The sequence below is a fragment of the Odocoileus virginianus genome, unplaced genomic scaffold (assembly GCF_023699985.2).
Source record: "Odocoileus virginianus isolate 20LAN1187 ecotype Illinois unplaced genomic scaffold, Ovbor_1.2 Unplaced_Contig_2, whole genome shotgun sequence".
In the NCBI taxonomy this organism is placed as follows: Eukaryota; Metazoa; Chordata; class Mammalia; order Artiodactyla; family Cervidae; genus Odocoileus; species Odocoileus virginianus.
In genome coordinates, this window is record NW_027224319.1 from 4,447,878 (window position 1) to 4,471,154 (window position 23,277).

Genomic DNA, 23,277 nt, shown 5'->3' on the forward strand with positions numbered 1-23,277 from the left:
AGAATCAGGTGGGAGGGTTAGGCAGATCTGTAAGAGGGTGGAGAGTTGCTGTTTGATGGCCAGGCACCCCAGAGCAGGACTGACAAACCAGACCAGGATGTAGACCCATGGGAGTGGGCAGATGCTGAGTGAGGGGAAGCTGGCGACAGGGGTTGGTGTCCTGGCAGGAACTTCAGAGGCCCAGGTTTCAGGGTACAGACTGGGGCCAGTCTGGACCGTGGGCAGCTCCTCCCTCTCCTATGGGATCATGAGCAGTGTGCCTCCTGACTTAGTGGTACTTTGAGAGTGTGGTCCTTGGGTTGGTCGGGAATGGGGGTCCCAGAGCCTAGTGCCTAAAGTGGGTGCTGGCCCCCAGGTTGGAGGCCGCAGAGCTGGATGAGCAGCATGAGAATCTGGTGCTGTCAGCTGAGTGCCAACTGGTCACCGTGGTGGCTGTGGTCCCAGGGCTGCTGGAGGTCACCACCCAGCACGTGTATTTCTACGATGGCAGCGCCGAGCGGGTCGAAACTGAGGAGGGTGTGTTCTGCTGGAGCAGGATGGAGGGCCGGCAGGGATGGGGGCTGGGGTTTGGTGGGGCTGGGGCGGGTGGCTCCAGCACCCGCTTTCCACCCCCACAGGCATTGGCCATGACTTCCGGCGCCCCCTGGCCCAGCTGCGCGAGGTCCACCTGCGGCGTTTCAACCTGCGCCGCTCAGCTCTCGAGCTCTTCTTCATTGATCAGGCCAACTACTTCCTCAACTTCCCGTGCAAGACGGGCGGGGCCGCAGCCTCATCCCCTTCCCAGGCCCCCAGGCCACAGCCCTCCCTCATCCCACCCCACACCCAGGTGCGGAACCAGGTGTACTCCTGGCTCCTGCGTCTGCGACCCCCTACACAAGGCTACCTGAGTAGCCGCTCCCCCCAGGAGATGCTGCGCACCTCAGGCCTTACGCAGGTGAGAGCCCTGGAGGGTGGGGGTCTGGTGAGGTCAGGGCCCCGCCACTGGGGAGAGTGCTGGCAGCCTGTCGGCTCACCTCATATCCTTGCTACCCAGAAATGGGTGCAGCGAGAGATCTCCAACTTCGAGTACCTGATGCAGCTCAACACCATCGCGGGGCGGACGTACAACGACTTGTCTCAGTACCCTGTGGTGAGGGCCTGCTCCCCCTCTACCCACCCTCTGCTCCGCCAGCGCTGGCCCACCCAAGTGTGGGTACTGACTGCAGGCCAAGCCCTGAGCTCAGTCCTGGGCAGGTGCTGCCTGAGGCTTGGCCTCTGTTCCCAGCTCAGTTCCCCATGCCCTGCTGCCCCCACGCACACCCAGCCCCACTCCCTTCCCCTCTTGGCCTCTGTTCTTGAAGGTTCTTGAGATCCTGTCCCAGACAGTCCCTCCTGCTCCCCTGAAGCCCCTCCCCATGGTGTGCCCCCACCTTGGGCTCTGCCCATCTTCCTGAGGGTGAGGGTGAGGGCAGGGCAGGCTGGCCAGGTAGGCCATCAGGACCCTCATGCAGCTCCTGCCCGGGTGGGCGGCCAGTTCCCCTGGGTCCTACAGGACTACGTGTCCCCAACCTTGGACCTCAGCAACCCAGCTGTCTTCCGGGACCTGTCCAAGCCCATCGGTGTGGTGAACCCCAAGCACGCCCAGCTTGTGAAGGAGAAGTGAGTGCATGAGTGAGGCTGGGCTCGGGGTTGGGGTGGACCAGGGAGGGCTTCTGCTGATTCCCTCCTGACTGTGGCTCTAGGTATGAGAGCTTCGAGGACCCAGCGGGCACCATCGACAAGTTCCACTATGGCACCCACTATTCCAATGCGGCGGGCGTGATGCACTACCTCATCCGCGTGGAGCCCTTCACCTCCCTGCACGTCCAGTTGCAGAGTGGCCGGTGCGCAGGGGCAGGCAGACGGTGTGGGGCAGGGGGCAGGGTGGATGAGGGAAGGGTGGGTCTTCCAGGCACCCTAGACAGGCTGGCTCCCTGCTTGCCCAGGGCTACACCTTTTCCTTCCGTCTCCCTTCTCGCCGCCTCACTTTGGCCCGTGCCCCTCCCCAGCTTCGACTGCTCGGACCGGCAGTTCCACTCAGTGGCAGCAGCCTGGCAGGCCCGCCTGGAGAGCCCCGCTGACGTGAAGGAGCTCATCCCAGAGTTCTTCTACTTCCCCGATTTCCTGGAGAACCAGAACGGTAGGCACTGGGTGGGGGTGGGAAGCGTGGAGATGGAGGGTGGACGGGGAGCTGGTAAAGAAGGCTTAGCGAGACAGCTGACCCAGCTTTCTGTGCCAGGCTTTGACCTGGGCTGCCTCCAGCTGACCAACGAGAAGGTGGGTGACGTGGTGCTGCCCCCATGGGCCAGCTCTCCTGAGGACTTCATCCAGCAGCACCGCCGGGCGCTGGTGAGATGTGCGCACACATACTGGCAGGTGGCCAAGGGGAGGGCCGAGGCGGAGGGTCCATTGTTCCTGGACTGATGGCCGCCTCCCTGCCCCCAGGAGTCAGAGTATGTATCCGCCCACCTGCACGAGTGGATCGACCTCATCTTTGGCTACAAGCAGCGGGGGCCAGCTGCGGAGGAGGCCCTCAATGTCTTCTATTACTGCACCTATGAGGGTGAGCAGTGCCCTGGACACCGGTGGGGGTTGGGGTGCAGAGAAGGGGGCGTGCAGGGGGCGCAGAAGGAGTCCTGACTGCCCGCCCTTGCCACCTCCCACCTGCCGATGCTCAGGGGCTGTGGACCTGGACCAGGTGGCAGATGAGCGGGAGCGGAAGGCACTGGAGGGCATCATCAGCAACTTCGGGCAGACGCCCTGTCAGCTGCTGAAGGTAAGGCCGGCTGGGAAGACTGTGGTCAGGGAGGCCCTGGCCGCGGTGCTGAACGGTTCCTTGCCCACAGGAGCCCCATCCAGCTCGGCTTTCCGTTGAGGAAGCAGCCCAGCGCCTTGCACGTCTGGACACTAACTCACCTAGCATCTTCCAGCACCTGGACCAGCTGAAGGCCTTCTTTGCAGAGGTGAGAGGAGGCGGGGTCTCAGCTTCCTACCCGGTGAAGTTCATTTAATTCCATGGTCCTTGCCAGCCTCTTGGAAATGGAAAACCTAAATCAAAGTCCCTGATATTAAGACATCTTAGAAATAAGAGGCAAACATCACTGAGTGTGGGGTGCCGTCTTCAGGAGGGAGGGTCAGGCCAGGTTGACTCACCTGATCATCCTTAGGGAGAACAGAAGGAGGGAATCCTGCCTCAATACTCTCCTCACCTTCCCGCCTGCATCCCAGAAGGCCCCCAGCTCTAAGGTGTTCACTCCTCTCCTCATGCTAGCAGGCTCGGAGATGTGGAGTCGTGGGGTGGGATGACCAAGGTTGAAACCAAGTTTGAAGGATCTTCCTTGTCCATCTGGTTTCTCACTCACTTCCTGAGATGCCCTGAAGGCCCCCTAGCGTCTGCATGTTTCTCAGAGTGACCTCTCCCTCTGTAATGTGACAACCTGGCGGGGAGGGCCAAGAAGGTAGCATGCTGGGGGCTCTAGCTGGCTGCTCGGGTAGCCAGTCCCACCCTGCCCCTGCAGGTCATCAGCGATGGCGTGCCCCTGGTGCTGGCCTTGGTTCCCCACCGGCAGTCTCATTCTTTCATCACGCAGGGCTCCGCAGACCTGTTGGTAAGTGCCCCAGGCTGGGCCCCACCTCAGCTCCACCCCTGACTCGGCCCCAGCCCACCTCTGTCCTCTTTTGCCCAGGTGACCGTGAGTGCCAGTGGGCTGCTGGGGACCCACAGCTGGCTGCCCTATGACCGAAACATAAGCAACTACTTCAGCTTCAGCAAAGACCCCACCATGGGCAATCCCAAGTAGGACAGAGGGTTGTGGGCCAGGGTGGGCTCTAAATGCTCTGGCCAAGGTCTCTGAAGGCGAGGGTCTCCTGTGTAGCCTGGCCTCACCTGTGGTCCTCCTCACTGGGTCAGGATGCAGCGACTGCTGAGCGGCCCCTGGGTTCCAGGCTGTGGTGTGAGCGGGCAGGCCCTGGCAGTGGCCCCAGACGGAAAGCTGCTGTTCAGTGGTGGCCACTGGGACGGCAGCCTGCGAGTGACTGCGCTGCCCCGGGGCAAGCTGCTCAGCCAGCTCCGCTGCCACCTTGGTACGCGCTGCCTGGGGGCCCGGGGTGTGTGGAGGGGCGCAGGGCTCCGGGCAGGCCAGGGAGGGATAACTGCTCTGTTTCCCCTCTTCCCCCTCCCCTCCCTCTTCCCCGTCCCGTCTCCTCCCTCTCCTCCTCTCCCCCACGCAGATGTAGTAACCTGCCTTGCGCTGGACACCTGTGGCATCTACCTCATCTCAGGCTCCCGAGACACCACATGCATGGTGTGGCGGCTCATGCAGCAGGTGTGCTGGGTGGCAGCCCCGTGGGGCCCCCTTGGTCCAGATCTGCGGCCCATCTGCCCCTCAGTGGGCCTGCAGTCCTACCCTGCTCTCCTCCCCTTCCTACTGCTGCTGTGAGCAAGTCTGTGACTCCAGCTGTCTGACTTTGAACCAGACCTTCACTTTTCTGAGCTTTTAGCCTTCTCACTCTGGGGCCAAGGTGGTGGGATGCGCCAGTCCTGAGCCAGCCCTGGTGTTCCCCACAGAGTGGTCTCTCGGTGGGGCTGGCATCAAAGCCCGTGCAGGTCCTATATGGGCATGAGGCTGCTGTGAGCTGTGTGGCCATCAGCACTGAACTTGACATGGCAGTGTCCGGATCTGAGGTGTGTGTTTGCCTGTGCCCAAGGGAGGCTGTTTGCTGGGCCCTGCCCCTGGAGCTCAGACGCCTGTGCCCAGCACCCTAAGCTGCCTTCCTGCAGGATGGAACTGTGATCATCCACACCGTACGCCGTGGCCAGTTTATGGCCACACTCAGCCCTCCGGGAAGCACGTTGCCTGGACCTGTGTCCCACCTGGTGCTGGGGTCTGAGGGCCAGATTGTGGTGCAGAGCTCAGCAAGGGAGCGTCTGGGGGCTCAGGTATGGGAAAGGGGCACCCAGCCAAGATGGGGGGTTTGGGATTCTGTCCTTGCTAACACATCCTGCTTCCTCCAGGTCACCTACTCCTTGCACCTGTACTCAGTGAATGGGAGGTTGCGGGCTTCACTGCCCTTGGTGGAGCAGCCCACAGCCCTTGCGGTGACAGAGGACTTTGTTCTGCTGGGCACAGCCCAGTGTGCCCTGCACATCCTCCACTTGAACAAGTGAGCCTCACTATTTGTGGGTTTGTGATCCCTCAGTTCAGTTCAGTTTAGTCGCTCAGTCGTGTCTGACTCTTTGCAGCCCCATGGACTGCAGCACGCCAGGCCTCCCTGTCCATCACCAACTCCTGGAGCTTACTCAAACTCATGTCCATCGAGTCGGTGATGCCATCCAATCATCTCATCCTCTGTCGTCCCCTTCTCCTCCTGCCTTCAATCTTTCCCGGCATCGGGGTCTTTTCCAATGAGTCAGTTCCTCGCATCAGGTGGCCAAAGTATTGGAGTTTCAGCTTCAGCATCAATCCATTCCAAGGAATAGTCAGAACTGATTTCCTTTAGGATGGACTAGTTGGATCTCCTCGCAGTCCAAGAGACTCTCAAGAGTCTTTTCCATCACCACAGTTCAAAAGCATCGATTCTTCAGCGCTCAGCTTTCCCTGTAGTCCAACTCTCACATCTATACATGACTACTGGAAAAACCATAGCTTTGACTAGACAGGACCTTGGTTGCCAAACTGATGTCTCTGGTTTTTAATATGCTGTGATCCCTCAGGTGGTGGTTTTTGGCAGAGGGATACTAGGAGGTGTCCCGTGGACCCTCACCCCTTTACATGCCTGTGGACACATTCTTCAAGGCCTGTCTCTGTCCTCCCATCCCCCAGTGGGGAGATCTTGCCCTGGGCCTCCCTTAGGCACACACTTTTGCAGGACCCCTTTATTCAGGATTTTCCTCCAGCCATCCTTCAAATGAGGACTGGGAGGTGGATGGGAGAATGAAGAGACAACTATGTGCTGGATGCAAAACTCCTTGCAGTTGCGAGTTTGTACATATTACCTCCTTCCCTCCCTCCAGACTGCTGCCAGCCGCTCCTCCCCTGCCCATGAAGGTGCCAATCCGCAGCGTGGCTGTGACCAAGGAGCGCAGCCACGTGCTCGTGGGGCTGGAAGACGGCAAGCTCATCGTGGTGGGCGCAGGGCAGCCCTCAGAGGTGAGGATGTGGGCAGGGCGGGCCTTGCACAGTGTGGAACATTGATCCTGGCTGACCCATCCCTGCTCCCTCTAGGTGCGCAGCAGCCAGTTTGCGCGGAAGTTGTGGCGGTCCTCCTCCCGGCGCATCTCCCAGGTGTCCTCTGGGGAGACAGAGTACAACCCTGGAGAGGCGCGCTGACAGCCCGCCCCGCCGCCCCGCCCCCAGCGGGCTTCGCCCCAGTAGACCCCGCCTCGGAGCCCGCGGGGAACACCCGGCCCACACCCAGGCGGGGGTGGGCGGGGCCCCCCTCTGCCCAGCTCAGGGATTGGCGGGCCATGTCACTCCCGGAAATCTTGCCCCTCGCCGGCAGAGGGGCAGCCCGGAGTCCCAGCACTGGCCCCAGCGGCCGCACAGCACTTTTTGCACAGTTTGGGGTGGGGAGCCCAGGCTCCCGATCCCCGGTCCCGGCGGAGCACAGGGGCCGGGCTGTGGCCTTAATCCTAAGGGCGGCCCCCCGCTCTCGCATCTCAGCAATAAACATGGACTAGTTTTGTAGCTGTTCTGCCTCCGAGCTTGTGTGCGCGCGTCTCCACCGGCCCTGGCCACTGCCCTGGGCTGGCGTCCCCTGGTCCATGAGCACCCACGCTGCACCATTCCTCAGCCCCCCAAGTACGCCACCCCTGTCCCTAGGGGCCCCGGCCACTGTTTCTCTGGCAGCTTCACACCCAGTCCCACTTAAGGCTCACCTCCACGCATGTGCGCGTTCCTGGGCCGGGCGGGGCCAGACCGTGGGCGGCCCCGCCCCCATCATCGCCCCGCCCCCTCTGTGTCCAGTCCTCTGCCGCCGCCCGCTTTCGTCTCCGCCGGGTGAAAACCTGGCCTCTCCAGGGACTCCACTGCGTGTTCCCTGCTGGCTTAAGGCCAGGAGGCCCCATCCTGCAGGCAGAGCCGATCCTGGGACCGACGGAGGGTCAGCTACCACAGGTCAGGAGTGGGTTGGGGACACAGCGTCGGGTCTTCCTGGAAGGAGGGAGCCGTGGCTGCCTCTCTGTACCTCCCCCATTCTGGACCCAAAATCTGCGCGGTTGCGGTGCCAGCATCTGGGTTGGGATGCCTGTGGGAAGTCAGGGTAGTGTGGGCGTTTAGGATGTTGCTGTGTGCGCATGTGTGCATATTTGTGGGCCTCCAGATGGGTATGTGTGGAGGAGGGGTTGGTAGAGGCTCCAGTCTCGCAGCAGCTCGAGGTGGATTGGGCACAAGGCCTGGCTGTCTCTGCAAGCTAGCGTTAGTCACAGGCTTACCCGCCAACCCCGATCCAGGCAAGGTTCCTTATGTGGTAAGTGACACAACTGTACATACACATCCTTCATGTTGCAAAGGTGGCCACAGGTTCCATGCCAGACCCGCTTGTCTAGTGTGCAGCTTTGCTGTCCACATCCGCCCCTGGCCTTATGGAGGGAAGTGAGTTTGGAGTGCCGGGGTTGGGCCAGATGTGGATGTTGGGGAGTTACAGGACTTTCCCCCAGGTCTCATCTCCATCCCTTTTCCAGGCAAACTCCCCTTCTCTGCCCAGTCCAGGGTCTCTTCCCCAGGCCTCAGGAGGTAGGTCCCAGCAGGATCAGCCCTGTAAAGGCAGAAGGGTCCTGGGACTGTGTGTTCTTCAGATTTCCAGCCTGCTGGCCCTTTCCAAATTCCCAGATAAGAAAGGGCCCGGGTACCTCTGGGCCCACATGCCCTCTGCGTTTGCTGAAACCAAGGAAGCCTCCCATCCTGCCCCTGACCAGGAGGTAAGGGCTGGACACTGACCCTGGAGGCAGGAGTGGGAGTTAGTCACCCCAGGAACTGTGCTCTTCTGAGAACTCTGGGGAGCTCCCATCAGCCAATGAGTCTCCGCCTGGCTCTGGCTTATGGGGGACGGGAGTCCCCCTGGTCTTCCTGTGCTGTCTCGGGACTCAGACGTGGGGTTTGCCAAGGTCTTTGAGACAGCTGCACTCTGGTCTCCTCCAGCTTTGGCCAGCTGGGACCAGTAGTATCAGCTCCACCCTGTTTGACACCAGAGGAAACTGGTCCAGATTGGTGAGTGGGAAGATGGGTAGGTACGCAGCCCTGGAATGAATCAGGATGATATGAGGCAGCAGAGGGGGCAGATTACCCCAAGGGACTCCTGACTTGCAGCCTGAGGAATTCCCCCCTTGTTCCTACATACAGCCCCTGCTGGACTCAGAGGTCTCCCAGCTCCTTTTCCTGTGGGCAGCTCGCGACACTCCAAAAACCTTTTCTAAGAAGTGCAGCCACTGGGAGCACTGCTAGCTGGTAGAACCATGCTGCAGAACTCCAGCCACAGGGAAGCCGTGGTCCATGTGGGTAAGTACTTTTCGATCCAGATTTTGGGCCCTGGGTAGGATGGGAGGTATCCATGCATTCAGGTCGTCACAGCTCTGGAGCCTCTTGTGCCCTGCCTGCACTGGATTGTAGGGACAACTGACTTGCCGGCAGAAGTGAGCAGCAGCATTTACTTGGCTTCCAGCTCAGTGTTTTATTTATTTTTGGCTATCTGGGTCTTTGTTGCCGAGGGCTCTTCTCTAGTTGTGGCGAGCAGGGGCTACTCTTCGGTGTGCGTGGGCTTCTCATTGAAATGGTTTCTCTTGTGGAGCACGAACTCTAGACACAGGCTCAGTGGTGGTGCACAATGGGCTTAGTTGCTCCGCAGCACATGGGATCTTCCCGGATCAGGGCTCAAACTCATGCCTCCTGCATTGGCAGGCTGATTGTTTATCACTGAGCCACCAAGGAAGCCCCTGGTTGTTTTATTTTGTAAAAATTTGCAAGGTCTCCTGTGCACAGAGGCTTCCATAGGGACTAGCATGAATCACTGTGCTTGCACAGACCAGCCTCGGTGGGGGTGAGAGGACACCGTTTGGTGCCATTGTAGACAGAGGAGGTGCACCAGGAGCCAGAAAAGGGAGAGACTGGGAGAGATCAAGGACGACTTGGAGAGGGTTCATCCAGGGCTAGGTGTCCAAGCGTGGCGAGCCAAGGGGAGGCTGTGGGAGGTGACGGTAGGGAATGAGCCAGTCAGCTTTTGATGTCATGGTATGAGCTTTTGTCACCCCATAGTAGGGGGCTACGATTTCCAGCCTTTCTAGCAGCAAAGTCGACTCCTGCCGCTGTCAGTCAAGCAAAATTGATTCCTTGCCGCTGACCCTGTCTGTCCTTTTCTCCACAGATAAGACCCAGAGGGAGCAGGACAGGGAAGGGGTGTGGGCAGCGGCAGGAGGAGCCCTGGCCCCCAGTACCTCCTCCCCATTCTCCCCTGAGCCTCCAGGGGCCTCGGGCAGCATCATCCCTGTCTACTGTGCCCTCCTGGCCACCGTGGTCCTTGGTCTGATCGCCTACGTGGTCTTCAAGTGGTAGGTGGTCTGGGCACTGCCCTGGGGTACCCCCCTCCCCGTCTGGACTCCCAGCCAGCTTGCCATCTCAGTGAAGGCTGCAGCAGGCTGGCAGGTTCCCCCTGCTCCCCACAGCTGGCGCTCACATAAACAAAGGCAGCAGCTGGCCAAAGCTCGGACCGCAGAGCTGGGGGCCCTCAGCAGGGACCAGCCGCATGGGGACAGCAGTGTCTTCCGGGACTCTCCAGCCAGCCTGGAGCCCTGTGCCCCCAGCCAAGGTGAGCCCCTTCCCTTACCTGTTGTCCTTTAGACCTGCCCAGCCCTGTTGTTCCACCAAGTCTGCCTAACCCTCACGTGCCCCTCACGTCTCCCTCCCCAGGGCCACCTCCTGAACTTGGCTGCCGGCTTTACCTCCATCTTCCTCGGCAGCAGCAGGAGGAAGTGGAACGGCTCCTGGAGGTGTCGGGTGAACTGGACGACGGCTGGCGGGGTCTGGCGGGCCGTCTGGGCTACCAGGCTGAGGCAGTGGAGACCATGGCCCGGAGCCCGGGGCCTGCCTCTGCCCTGCTGAGGGACTGGGCTGTCCAGGAAGGCAGTGGCGCCACCCTCAGAGCGCTAGCAGACGCCCTCGCTGCCATGGGTCGTGAAGATGTGGTCCGGGTCCTGGGCCCCCCGGCCGAGGGCTGCTCCGTGGTGTAAGTCGTGGCTCCGCAGCCCGGCCTCTCAGGGAACCTGCTCTGGTGCTCCCCACCACCCCCACCTCATGCACCTTCCCCTTCACGAGCTTCCTGGCATTGGTGACCTCGGCTTGTTCTGTTTCGGGGGACACACAAGTCCCCTCCCCTCCCCCTGCCTTCCTCCAGGACAGGGGTCAGGATGTGGGGGGGTGGGGGGAGACAGCCAGACAGGGAGCAGCAGTCCTGCCCCCCTGACCCCCACTCTACCTCCCCATGCTTAGTCAACTGTTTTTTCTACTTTTGTACCCCACATTAAAGGCAACTCTGGACTGTTGTTCTGGGTCTGTCTGGCTCCGTGGGCCTGTGAGAGAGACAGTTGGGTAACTAATGTGGCAGAGGCCCAAGAAAAGGCTGGGGTCCCTAAGGTGAAAGGCATCCCCGAGTTGGCAGGCAGTGTGCACCCGCAGAAGATGGGTGAATTCTGCGGGCAGAGTAGAGTTCACATCCTGCATCTGCCATTCCCCAGCTGAAGTGTGTTAGGAAGAACTTTCCTTTTTGAACTTAAGCTTCCTTAGCTGGAGAACAATAGACTGGCACGTTCAGAAGCCTCCCACCTGCTAGGACTCTCGACTTAGGTTTGAGACCATTTTCCTCATCTGTGCTGTGACTAGCCTCAAGGGGAGGCTGGAAGCCTGCCCCACTCCTGGGCAGGCAGTAAGAGGCAGACTGGTCCTGGGAAACTAGGACTCTGTTACCAAGGACTTCCAGGCATCTTTAGGTGAGAAAAAGGAAGAAAGTGTTCTCCTTTCAGGACCCACATTCCAGATTCAGGAGAGGGAGGTCCAAAGATACTTCCACACAAGCCAAGGAGAGGCAGGTCATCCCACCTACTTGAGGACAGGGCAGCTTCAGCCAGACCACCTGCACCCCTCACATACGGCCACCCTGAATGCAGGAGCGGCAGGTCCGTCACTGTGCTTTCAGGGTATTGCTACAGCAGACAGGCCCTGCCTAAGAAGGAACAATGCTACATCCTGGCATCCATCAGGATCGGAGTGCTCAAGAAATACAGCCACCTAAACTCAGCAGACGTGGATCCAGTCACCATCCAGGTGCCCAGGCTAGATCCCGTCCCCTTGCGGAGATGTGACCAGTGCTGGCTGTGCTGGGAGGCTGCTGCACCTGCTGTTCCTCAGAGTTTACCAGGGCTGCTTAACCCTGTAACCCATCCTTAAGATCAGGGCAGGTTTGGCACCACCCTCAAGCACCCTCTGGGCACCACCCGGAGATGACCCTTGGGCAATAACCCAGGAGAGAAAGGCTTCTGTTTGGTCAGCTTTAAACAGGCCAAAGCACTAGAGACATCACACCGGCAGGGAGTTGGCTAGAGGACTGTGAAGGATTAGATTGGCAATGAGTGTGAAATCCTGCATTGAGAGAAATGAATGGGCCCTGGATTAGCCGGTAACCCTCATCACCACTGAGGGGATTTGAGCCTAAAGGTTTCAAAGGGTGAGTGGAAGGGAAAGATTTTTGACAAAAACAAACAACAAAACACTCCAGGGGAAATGACAGAATTCCCCTTCAAAATGGTCCTTTCTAAAACCTGGCAACTCCCTGGTCACCACCCTTTAACAAAAGGCTGCCTAGATTTCCTGGGAAAATGTGAAACCTGGAGCCTTGTGTAAAAGCATGAGCTGGGCTTGGTTGCAGTGCATATGCCTGCACCTCTGCATGGGAAACCTACCCCAGAGAGAAATACTTCTTTTTAATGTGCTCAAACACATTAGCTGAAACATCTTCCTTAATAACACTAAAATGTTAAGGGGGTTAAATTAAGGTTCCTCCATCTGATATAATATGCTTGAGTTAGGATTAATGGTGTAAGGCTGTATGAAGCCCCATGGGAAATACTTTGGCTACCTTGTTAAATAGCATATTTAATGGGTATGCCTTTAAAATATTTTTTTTTTGGGGGGTCTCTTTTCACAATATTTGATACAAAGATAAGAATTACTGAGCCTCTATGAACCTGAGTCTCCTCTTCCGAGAAAGTACCAATTCCTGTGCCTCCGGTTGAGAAGATCAAAGGAGCACAACCAGAGCAGTAAGTGCCCAGCAGGCAGTGAGTGTTCCAACTACTCCACGCCCCCAAGATCTGGCAGGCCCCAGCCTCTTCCCCAAGGGCATTGCTGCATCGAGCAAAACCACCCCAGTGAGGAAGAGGTGGGACCAGCCTCTTTGCAAACAGGGGCTGGGCCCCTGGCTGGCCTGAATGCTCTGGCCCTTCTCACCGCCCGGACAACTGGTCCATCAAGGGTGGGTGTGTCTCCATGAACCCTGTGTCCTCTTACCATCTCAGCAATGTATGCCTTTGATGGGGGCCCCCTCTAGGATCCAAGCCCAGTGGCGGGGGGCATCGTGGGGAGTCAGGGAACCCAGACATCAGATGAGCATGGCTGCGAAGTCACTTCTTGCCAGTCACAAGGTACAAAGGCAAAGACGAGTACCTTTCTCGAGTGGCCTATTAACCTAAGTGAAGAAGCCCAGCGCCAGAGAGGTGGCGGGTCCACTTCCTTTGCTTGGAAATGCACGTGCTAAGATGCCTACCTCAGTCACAGTAGGACCTGTGGGGAAGGCCTGGGATAAACGCCAATCTCAAAGATTAACCTTGGACTTCACACACCATGGCCACCACCTCCTTTCTCTCAGTGCCAACACTATATACAAACATGCCAAGTTCTTTAATTGATTTTATTTTTTACATAAAAAGTTCAGTAAAAATTGGATAAAGTAAAGTGATTTTAAGCAGTAAATCAATCTTATCAACATAGCACAAGGCTGGCCAAAACCACAAGGCAGCCTGCTTTGGAATATTTACATGATAACAAATTAAACCTTGCAGGAGAACTTAAACCATCCTTACAAAGTCTTCTGTGATCCTAGCACATAGAGGCTTAAAAGCAAAACAAAAAACAAAACCCAGGAAAAAACAAACAAATTATTTTCAATATATTCACATATACATTAAAATATAATACAGATGGTCAGGGTCGGGGTTGTGGGTGGGGATGCGCATGAGCCTGTGCGCTGACAGCACCGCCAAGGAGGAGACCCAGGTTGGAGTGGGGTCAGGCTGACCAGGTCTCAGAAGGGAAGGTCTCAAGGGCCTAACCCCTCGCCTCTGATGGCCTCTACCAACAGCTCACAACCAGGGACCACGTGTTGTAGATGGAGCTCAGTATTGTGGCTCTCAGTTGAAATCCGCAGGTTTGCAGTCCCCAGGGTGCTGTGTCCCCAGTAGCACACAGCCCTGACGGTGGGGTGGGGAGAGGGCCCACAGGACGTCGTCTCCCCAGGCTCTCCTACCAGCCTGCCCGGCCTCCCACCCTGGCCCCACGGGTCACTCTAGCTCAGTGTCCTCTTTGGGTTTGTAAACGGCCCCAAACTTCTGCATGTACTTCTTAATGTACTCCTTGGTTTTGTGTTTCACATTCTCATTGCACTCCAGGTCCTCGGGGTTCTTACAGTACTTCAGCTCCTTGTTCATAACGCCATGAGTCAGCTGTCCAGGACACAGAGAGAGACCACAGGCCACCAATCAGAGTGGAAATGACTCAGGGGGGAGGCAGTCTTCTGCCCCGGAACCCTTCTCAGTGAATTAGATGCAGGGAGGTTGGGGCCGGCTGGCGCTGGGATCACCACAAACAGGAGGCTAGGCTGTTAGAGAACCGCTACCCTCCAGGAGAGTCGCCTCCCTTCCCAAATCTTCCCCCTATGTTCCTGGGTCTCCAGCCTGGGCATGTGGCAAGGAAAACCTCCCCTTTTATGATGAAAGGGACCTTTTTAGAAGGTCTAGTTTGCTGAAAACGTTGTCAGACCACAAGCAGGGGAGAATACCTTGCGAGCTAGGTGTTTGAAGTCTTCAGTTGTGGTGATTCTTCCCACTTTGCAGTCAGGTTTCCGGTAAGGGTTCAGGCACTGGACGATGAACTGGGACATCTGCAGGCAGAGAGGAGACAAGGCAAGAACGCTGTACTGAGGAAATGTAGAAAGGCAGCAAGCAGAGCCAGCCCGTCCTTCCCTTTCCCTCACGCGGGCTGGCTGGTATGGATTAGAAGGAGGCTAGTATGCCAGTGGGATGAGAGAGAAGGATCCGGGGCAGCCCCAAGAGGGACAGGGCTTCCCCAGATGGACTGGGCAGTGGAGGGATAGAAGAGCAGGACTCCACGCTGAACCTCATGGCAGCCCCAGGTTTCAGCTAAGAAGTCTCCTGTCCTCATAAAGAGACTGTAGCTAAATTCTCTGGCTCCTGGAGGCAGGGCAGAGAGGGCCTTTCTGTGCTACCAGGAGGCTCAGCGACCCCAGGAATGCAGGTGTTTTGTTATTGAAGACTGCTTAGATTCTCTAAGTGTTGCACTTCATGGGATTTACACAACATCAGTGTAAAGCAGACGGATGGTTGCATATTAGAGCAACTGGTTGGAGACCGTCTGGGGTAAGACCCTGGTCAGTACACAATTTCCCACGTCCTCCTGAGCTGTCTCTCTAGTGTCTGTCCTAGCCTGTGGCTCTCAAGAGTGATCTAGGTGCAGGACCTCTGGAAGTATCTGGGGCACTAAGCCACAAATTTGACTCCAGGGGACAAAGAGAGCGAGGAGGTGAGTCGCTTCATGAGGGAGCACCATGAACAGGGTCTCCCCATCCCTGAAAATGAGCTTTCAGACACTCAAACAACAAGGTTGTATCACCAGGTTGGCACTAAATAAACAGCTGTAAGCTGGCTGGGCTGAAATGCCAATCATTTTACACAATGACAGTGAAACACTAAGTTTTATCCTTGAGGAAGGCTTTTGATCAAAGGTGTTTCTGTGGTCTTCTGCTTCCATACTCTCTCCCTTCAATCCATTTCCCTGAGTACAACAGGGGATTTCATTATTCCCAGCTTAAAATCCTGCAGTGGTCCCCTGTAACTCAGTAGGAAGCAGCACAATACTGTTCAGCCTCATCTTCCCCCCACCACCCCCCACACCCTGAGCCACAGCCCCCAGAGGCCAGGAAAGGGATGCTGCCTTCTGCCTGCATTGCATATGCGGTCAGTCCCGACCGCTGACTCAAGAGCCCTTCCTCACACCCCGAGCAGTGACCTCCGAGCCCCATCAGTCTGCAGGTCTGCTTCCTCCAATGGACTATAAGCCCCTTCAATGAATGAAGACTGGAGTTTAGAATCTGGATGCCCCTCGGCAGGAAAGGTTAGTGTTCTGAGAACTGGAAACATATACTTCTAACAGCAGATAGAGGAGCTGCTTTCTCTCCACCACTAGAGGATTAGGCAGCCGCCAAATGAGCCATCACAGAGATCGGGACTCTGAGCCGGAAGGCCCGAGTTCAAGCCTTCTGTCTAGAGTCTGTCTTCTCTGAACCTTAAGAGCTCCCTCCACCAGCAGAAGAGGAATGACAATTCTGGTGCTCCTACCTTGAGTGCTGCTGTGGAGGGAAAATGATTCAATGGACATCAAAGTGCTTATCATCCAACTGCGAAGGACCATACCCTGTGTCGCCAAATGACAACTGCACAGCCCAGTCCCAGAAGTAAGAAGACCCAAAGGCAGGACGCTCACTCTGAGCAAGAAGGAAGGGGCTCAAGTTTCAAGTTTTCCAAGCTAGGCGCCCACAGCCTAGCCAGCCTTACCTCTTTTCTGAATACTTCTTTGCTTTTCTTAGCCAGCTCACTGGACGTGTCTGCTTCTGCTGTCTTAGGCTTTTTTGAGGTCTAGAAATGGTAAAGAAAACACCACAGTGCAAGGATGAGAGGTCAGGTCACTGATGCCCCCAGACAGGATACCCGACTCTTGGTATTATTTATAGGATCTTAACGAGACACACAGAGAAGGCAATGGCACCCCACTCCAGTCTTCTTGCCTGAAAAATCCCACAGATGGAGGAGCCTGGTAGGCTGCGGTCCATGGGGTCGCGAAGAGTCGGACTCGATTGAGCGACTTCACTTTCACTTTTCACTTTCATGCATTGGAGAAGGAAATGGCAACCCACTCCAGTGTTCTTGCCTGGAGAATCCCAGGGACGGGGGAGCCTGGTGGGCTGCTGTCTGTGGGGTCGCACAGAGTCGGACACGACTGAAGTGACTTAGCAGCAGCAGCAATGAGACACAACCTGGAGTCAGCCAAGCTGTTGTTAACCACTCCCACTTCATGTCTAAATCCAGCCATCTGGCTCCAGCCTCATTTCTATAAAGCAAGTTCTAATTCTCTACCCTAAGAGAAAGTCGATCTTGAGTATAGCTGGTAAACTTTTGTTTCTGGGTTACCTCTGCAGAGGAATGTGCTGTGTGACTTGGACCACTCAGGTCCCTGTTGTGAGCTGCAGCACCCCACATTGTGAAGTCGGCCCCAGGCTCACCAACTCCACCTCTCTCATCTCTTGACATTCCAGGACTCTGGGACAAAGGCAGAATGTGCTTCCCACCTGATCGTGGTCCAAATACCACGTTCTGCATCCTAGTCTCCTAGACTGTAGGAGACAGTCTCAGTATGCAGGAGAGGCTCCTTCAAGGTTGGTAGCTTCAGTCCAGGAATGGAGACTGAAGAGGTATCAAGGTACTGGGGACGGGAAGGGGAGGAGATGGGAGTCATCCAAGTCACTGACCAGATGACTAGGTTCAAAGATAGAAGATATTCTGTCCTAAGATGCTGAAATGATGATACACTTAGGAATATTTTCCCTCCAGCACTGCAAGCAGGGAAGCTGCGAGTGTCCCCAGCCCCCCGCCCCCAATCAGGCACAGAAGAGAGGGAAGGGGCTACCAGCCCCGGCATTCAGAGCATCCACTGGCCAAGGCCATCTCCCCACACTTTTGATCACCGCCAGTCATCCAGCCCCTTCCTAGAAGTGTACTTGTCCATGAAAAAGACTATGAGGATCCCCCTTTGAATACAACTTGCTTCAGGTAGATGTAGGAGCTGCAGTTGGCATTACAGGTACTTCAGGTTTTTGCTGGCTGCTTAGAGCACAGTTTTTTCTAGTCCCAGCCTATCACCAGTTCTGATTCCTCTTTTTCCATCAACAGTATGAAAGTGCTGGTGATGAAGGGACAGTTCAACTTCCTCTGCTCTGGACTGGCTCAATAGAAAGATGGTGCATCCCCCGGCCTCTGTAAATCAGCTTTCTCTGACTTGTTATAAACGCTTTGCATATTTTCCCCTTTTCCACTTTCTGTGGCTGTGGGACCAGGAAAGGGAGGGTAGGGTAGAAACAACACTCAGATTCAACCTCTGGTTTCAGGAAACAAAATGCAAATTTTCAAATGTTTTGCTTTGAGATTTTGTGGTTATTTTTTTCTAGCAGTAGAAAGTATAGGTGTGCTCCACAATAAGACCTCACGTAGCAAGGGAAAAACTACACCCCGCCCGAGTAAGCCAAGGTAATTTCACCACACCCTCAGCTATTCTCCTGTGGATCTCAAAAATGAGTAGCAAGAGCAGGAAGTACAGAAAACCCTCTAGGTAAGACAGCTACCTGAAGGCTCTGGGTTATAAAGGAGGCCAGGCTCTCAGTGAGGGCACTGTGCAAACAGGCACGTCCTGCTTCCCTCTGAATGGGCTATGTGTTCAGAAAGCAAAATAATTCCAGTGCATTTCTAATGTAATCTCTGACTTGGTGAGGCTGCAGGGCTTTAAAACCAGTTACTGAGCACAGTCCCCTGAGCTCTATCTAGGAGCCTGGTCCAGAAGAAGTTGAGCCATCAGAAAACTGCATGTGATTCAACCTACATTCTGCAACACACAAACCTGTACAGGCCAATTCAAAGGTTAAGAAAGAAACATCCTTGAAAATAACTAAAGAACTCGGTATATTGTTCTGAAGTTCCTGCCACCTTTGGTAACAAAAAGAGCAAAATAACTTCAGTTTGATTCTAGACCAGGCACTATATACCAGCGCCCCAGTTTGTCAAAAAGACGCATGGGGGGAGGAGGGTAGAGGGAACAGGAACAAATTGTTTCCACAGCACTTTCAACAAACAGGGACTGTTCCTGGCCTTTTTCATACCCACTTGTGCGCTTAGCCCTCTGGTGCCTTTGTATGAATCTTCAACATCTCTTCTGAGTTCCTCACTTTGCCTAAACTATTACAATACTCCTCGATCTGGGTTCCACTGCTACCAATCTCATTTTTTCAAACAGACTGTTTTACTCAAGGGACACACTTGGTTGCCAGACTCACTGCTTTAAAAGCATTCACGGGCTTTTAATTATACAATAATCACATTGGGAGGACACCAAGATCTTAGACCATTTAAATCTGACATACTTTTCCTTTTGTCTGGTTCATTACCCCATATGCACCCAAACTCTCACCATAATTAAATTACTTTTATTGTTCTCTCCCTATATATATGTTCTGTCTTGTACTGACTTTATACTTTGCAAAAACTACTTTGTTTGCTCAGAATCCTCTTTCCTGCTCAGCTTAGCCAAAGGTCAACTCATGTTTTCTATGACATATCACTGGTGCATTTTCTCAAGACCATTAATCAGTGCATTCCCATAGCATTCTGTACATTCTTCAACTACAGCAATTATCCCATTGTATTTCTGGTTTATAGATGTGGCTATTTTCTTACACTGAACTTCATGAGGACTAGTACTCAGATTTATTTTTCCTTCTATGTGTAACACCTCACACAATGCTTATGAATTAATGAAAATTTACAATATTATGGTCTTCACTTCCAAGGGCTTTAAAACCGAAATGAAGACCCTAAAGATGGGGGGGAGGGGAGAGAACAGAAGAATAAACACATACCCCACAGGCATCCTTCTGTCTGAGATGCTAACTGGGTGAATACAGTAGGACAGTAAGTCCTACAGTAGGACAATAACAATCCAAATAAGTTCCTGGTTATCTAAGTCAGATTAGGTCCTGATGATAGAGACTATGGTCTTGAAAGAAATTCAAAGCCTTTGACTTGTGCAGGAGAGGCGGATTTCATCCCTGGGTCAGGAAGATCCCCTTGAAGAAGGATATGGCAACCCACTCCAGTCTTCTTGCCTGGGGGGCTGCAGTCTGTGGGGTCACAGAGTCAGACACAACTGAGCACACATGCCCCTACCTCTATAAAAACTCTCCCATGGAGACTTTACACACCACTGCAGACAGGTACACTGACGCAGCAACGCGAGAGAACAGGGACAGTTTCTTACAAAGTTAGATGGACATATTAACAGATTGTCTAACTGATCCAGCAATTCCACTCCTAGGTATCTACCCAAGAGAAATGAATATGTATGTCCAAAGACTGGTACACCGTTGTTCATAGACCATTATTCATAACAGTCAAAGAGTGCAAACAACCCAAACGTCCACCAGTTGGTGAATGGATAAATAAAATGTGGCACATCTAATACAATGGGATATCAGTCAATGCTGAAAAGAAAGCTACCAAACCATGAAAGAGCATGGAGGAACCTTAAATGTATACTGCTAAGTGAATGAAGTGAATCTGAAAAGGCTAAAAGTCCAAATATATGACATTCTATAAAGGGCAAAACTGGAGAACAGTAAAAAGCTCAGAGGTCGTCGTGGATGGGGATGGCGGATGGGGAGGGAGGACAAGATGAACAGGGGAGCACATAGGACTTTCAACACAGTGAGACTACGCTGTACACTGTAACGGTGGACACATGCCTTTATACGTTTGTCCAAACCCACAGAAGTACTAAGAACCCTAAGGCAAACTACAGACTGAGTGATAATGATGTACCAATGCAGATTCACTGACTGCAATGAATGCACCACACCCTGACAGGCTGTTATAGTGGAAGACGCTGTGCATGTGTGGTGACAGGAGGTGTACGGAAACTCTGTACTCTTAGTTCAGTGCCGACAGGAACCTAAAACTAGTCTGAAAAATAAAATCTACCAAGAAGAGAAGAGTTACGATAAGGACCTTTTCAAACAAATAGAAACAAGAGAACTCATCACCACTAGACCTGAAATACTCAAAATATTAAAGGAAATTCTTCAGACTAAAGGAATGCTAACTATAACACTGAACAAAGAAAAACATATCCCCCAAATTGAATAAAATATAAAATGAGGTATGGATTTGTTTTCACTTTAATTCTCTCTCACTCCAATTCCTTCCCTACTTTCCTCCTCTGACCTAACTAGTTAAGTGCCTCTTATTTTCAAAATTAAATACTATTCAAATCTTAGAACACAGATATATTATCTTTGATTTCATTCAAGATACCACCTCCTTGGAGACAGTGAGTCCTGTTCCAAGTGAAAAAGGATAAAAATTGTTAAGTCAATTGCTGAGAGTCACACTGATTTACATGACCTCCTAATTCAACTGGAAGCAAGGAGCATCCCCTCCTGTGTAACAAGCACAACTGTCTCTAAATATTATCAAAAGTCTCCTGAGCAGCAAAACTGCTCCTAGTTGAGAACCCCTGCATTAAAAAGTTAACAGTATTTATCTCCAGAGAGGGAATATGATGAAAGGGGAGCAATAAAAAGAAATTAAGGGTTTTTTTTGTTCTACCATATCATACTTCTGTACTGTGTGGATCTCCTACCACCTCCAAGCATGTTTCATATGCATTATTCTCCAGAACAATAAGGAAAACAGAATTCAAAGATAACGTGGCTAATGGTGCTAAAAAATGACAAGACAAAGACTCCCAAATGACCAGGAAACAAGTAAGCCACACTCACCTTCATGGGATTTTCATCATATGTTGGGGTTCCCAAGTCCATCTCAGCTTCATGCTCAAGGCTGGCATCATCTCCTGGGCTTTCCCAAGTAGGAGGATCCCACTGAGTCTGCCTAGAAGAAGGTAAGGACAGCCATGCTGTCACGGCCAGAAAACAGAGGACTCTGGCATAGGTGTCTCTGCTCATATACTCATAAAAATGCAACATGCAATGAAACACAGAGTAAGTCAGCTCCATGAGAGGGACATTCTTCCCAACAGCAATAACTCTATCCCAGAGACATGTTGCTTAGGCCACTGTATTTCTGTAGCCAACATTGTGGCAACGTTTACTAGGTATCAGAGACAACAGTAAAACAAAATATTCTGACTGGCTCTCATCTGGCTCTTAATGTCCTACAGACAGGATTCAGCAAAGGCTAAGGAAAGTACATGCAGTAGGCGCCTGCCTATGCCACCCCTTTGCAGGTGAAGAGATCAATCATGACTGTACCTAGATGTACTTGGAGCAAAAGAAAATAAATCACAACACCCTCCTCACAATCCTTGATCATGTCAGAAAACTCTTTCCTGCTTTAGGAGTCTTCTTGTTTGTATTATTAATACATAGTTTTGCTCCTCTGGTTTGATGCCTGACAGCATGGAAAAGATGTGATGAACAGGTTAAAAACTTGTGTCCTCTGCTAAAAATATTCTCAACCAACTACAAAGCTTACAGGGATTTTAGTTCCCCAACCAGGGATTGAACCTGGGCTCCTGGCCCAGAGTCCTAACCACTGGATTACCAGGAAATTACCTCATTGCATGTTTGTGGTTGTTTTGAAGGTAAGCAGGCAAAAGTGGCTTTGTTTTTGTTTCTTTTTAAAAGCTAGATCTGTGAAGTAACAAGTAGAAGTAAGGAAACTCATATTCAGGAGTCAGAAGTCAGTTGTCACAAGAAATGCTGTTAAAGGGAATCACTTAAAATGTCAAAAGCCTCCAAGAAGCTAGCAACATACCTGACGGGTCTATCCTGTAATTACTGTCTTGTGCTTTTCTACCACAGCAATTTTTAGTCAGCAACATTAAAAGCATTTGATGTAAATCAGTTCTGTAGATGATTATGAAAATATCTCTAGCCAACAGAATTAATTTTAAAAAATGGGCTCAAGATTTCTACTGTAATCAAAGAACCACATGCAGTTGTGGGTTTTATTATGGGAATTAAACAGAGAGGGAGGTATTATGCTCTTAGATGCTAGCTAAAGAAAACCTAGAAGAAAAGCTAGAAAAGTGCAGACATAAATAAGAGATACAATTTTTCCCCCCCCTGGAAAAAAGGGCTTGTTTTATAAAGATATTTTTACAGGAGTAATGAAGACCCAAGTAGAAAGGGAGAATACTTCACTGTATGAAATTTTTCATTTCCTTCTGTCACAAGACGTTACCAACAAGAGCTTGCAATATTCTTGGATTAAGAGATCTAACGATGCTGACAGAAAATGGTAGATGCCCCAAACAAGCAATTCAAAAAAGATAAAAATGGTCAATAATCTAATGAAGACTTTCCATCTCAAAAATAAAAGAACTGAAAATGAAAGTAAGATTTCTCATCTACTATCTTACATGAGTTAAAGAACCTACATGAAGAAAAAGGTACCTTTGTATATACATTTTGTGGGAGTTGAAATTGGTATGATTTTTTTTTTTCTTTAAATGGTAAGCTGACAATACATGCTAATTTAAAATGTATATCACTTTTGACCAAATATTTTGCCTCTAAGAATCTGCCTGAAGAAGGTAGTAAAATTATTATTAACATCTGTAAGGATGTCTAGGTTTAGAGCTATATATAAAATAGTGAAAATCCATCCATCGGAATGGGTTAAATAAAATTTGGTATAGTCATACAGAAGAGCAGGGGTTAGGGAAACTTCTTCTATAAAGGATCTGTGACCTTGTGGACCAAATGATCTCTGTCACAACTAGTCTACTGTGACTGGAGGATGAAAGCAGCCGTAAACAATTCCTAAATAAATGGGTGTGGCTGTGTTCCAAAATAACTTTATTTGCCAAAACAAGTAGCCCATGGGCTGGGCATAGTCTACAGACCCCTGCAACAAATCAGCAAGTACTAAAAAATAATGTAGTTTTATATTAATTGATAAGGGAAGTTCTATAAATAGACTGGTAAATAAAGCAGATGACAAAACATGCACCCCAACAACTCACATTATATACCAATGTATACAGAAGACACATATATTCACATAAAGCTATCTGCCTAAAATATATTTTTAAATTCTAAGAATAAGATAAATCAGGTTTTTTATATACAGCAGGTGTC

General features: G+C 52.5%; 3 protein-coding genes and 1 long non-coding RNA gene across 11 annotated transcripts in view; 2 read left to right on the forward strand and 2 right to left on the reverse strand.

The window, feature by feature from the left end:
- NBEAL2 (neurobeachin like 2) overlaps window positions 1–6,704 on the forward strand; it is a 30,376-nt gene extending 23,672 nt beyond the window's left edge. For 6 of the 7 annotated variants that reach the window (XM_020915929.2, XM_070463353.1, XM_070463352.1 and 3 more), the window contains 19 exons: window positions 356–516; window positions 618–934; window positions 1,034–1,129; window positions 1,514–1,638; window positions 1,722–1,862; window positions 2,028–2,158; window positions 2,258–2,367; window positions 2,464–2,581; window positions 2,697–2,794; window positions 2,865–2,981; window positions 3,537–3,626; window positions 3,705–3,814; window positions 3,929–4,101; window positions 4,249–4,343; window positions 4,586–4,702; window positions 4,799–4,957; window positions 5,033–5,181; window positions 6,032–6,167; window positions 6,243–6,704. In XM_020915929.2, the coding sequence (XP_020771588.2) occupies window positions 356–516; window positions 618–934; window positions 1,034–1,129; window positions 1,514–1,638; window positions 1,722–1,862; window positions 2,028–2,158; window positions 2,258–2,367; window positions 2,464–2,581; window positions 2,697–2,794; window positions 2,865–2,981; window positions 3,537–3,626; window positions 3,705–3,814; window positions 3,929–4,101; window positions 4,249–4,343; window positions 4,586–4,702; window positions 4,799–4,957; window positions 5,033–5,181; window positions 6,032–6,167; window positions 6,243–6,347 (2,548 nt within the window). In that variant the 3' untranslated portion in view covers window positions 6,348–6,704. Of the gene's footprint in view, window positions 1–355; window positions 517–617; window positions 935–1,033; window positions 1,130–1,513; window positions 1,639–1,721; window positions 1,863–2,027; window positions 2,159–2,257; window positions 2,375–2,463; window positions 2,582–2,696; window positions 2,795–2,864; window positions 2,982–3,536; window positions 3,627–3,704; window positions 3,815–3,928; window positions 4,102–4,248; window positions 4,344–4,585; window positions 4,703–4,798; window positions 4,958–5,032; window positions 5,182–6,031; window positions 6,168–6,242 lie in introns of those variants that run through there. The other variant, XM_070463357.1, reaches the window with a different exon arrangement.
- On the reverse strand, window positions 5,969–6,983 carry LOC139033775 (uncharacterized). Its single transcript, XR_011486247.1, has 2 exons — window positions 6,896–6,983; window positions 5,969–6,309 (listed from the first exon to the last, which is right to left on the reverse strand). It is a non-coding gene; the product is annotated as an uncharacterized lncRNA (long non-coding RNA).
- LOC110152282 (death domain-containing membrane protein NRADD-like) lies at window positions 6,803–10,549 on the forward strand. The gene is made up of 4 exons (XM_070463358.1): window positions 6,803–8,513; window positions 9,376–9,559; window positions 9,674–9,816; window positions 9,918–10,549. Exons 1-4 carry the CDS (start codon window positions 8,471–8,473, stop codon window positions 10,235–10,237), a joined length of 690 nt encoding a protein of 229 aa, XP_070319459.1. The 5' UTR covers window positions 6,803–8,470; the 3' UTR covers window positions 10,238–10,549.
- A 2,401-nt stretch (window positions 10,550–12,950) lies between these two features.
- The window catches only part of SETD2 (SET domain containing 2, histone lysine methyltransferase), a 75,224-nt gene continuing 64,897 nt past the window's right edge, over window positions 12,951–23,277 (reverse strand). The window contains exons 18-21 of one of the 2 annotated variants that reach the window (XM_020916157.2): window positions 20,953–21,064; window positions 15,908–15,988; window positions 14,116–14,217; window positions 12,951–13,780 (exon numbers count right to left, since the gene is read on the reverse strand). In XM_020916157.2, coding sequence (XP_020771816.2) covers window positions 13,619–13,780; window positions 14,116–14,217; window positions 15,908–15,988; window positions 20,953–21,064 — 457 coding nt within the window. In that variant the 3' untranslated portion in view covers window positions 12,951–13,618. The remainder of the gene's footprint in view (window positions 13,781–14,115; window positions 14,218–15,907; window positions 15,989–20,952; window positions 21,065–23,277) is intronic. The other variant, XM_070463368.1, reaches the window with a different exon arrangement.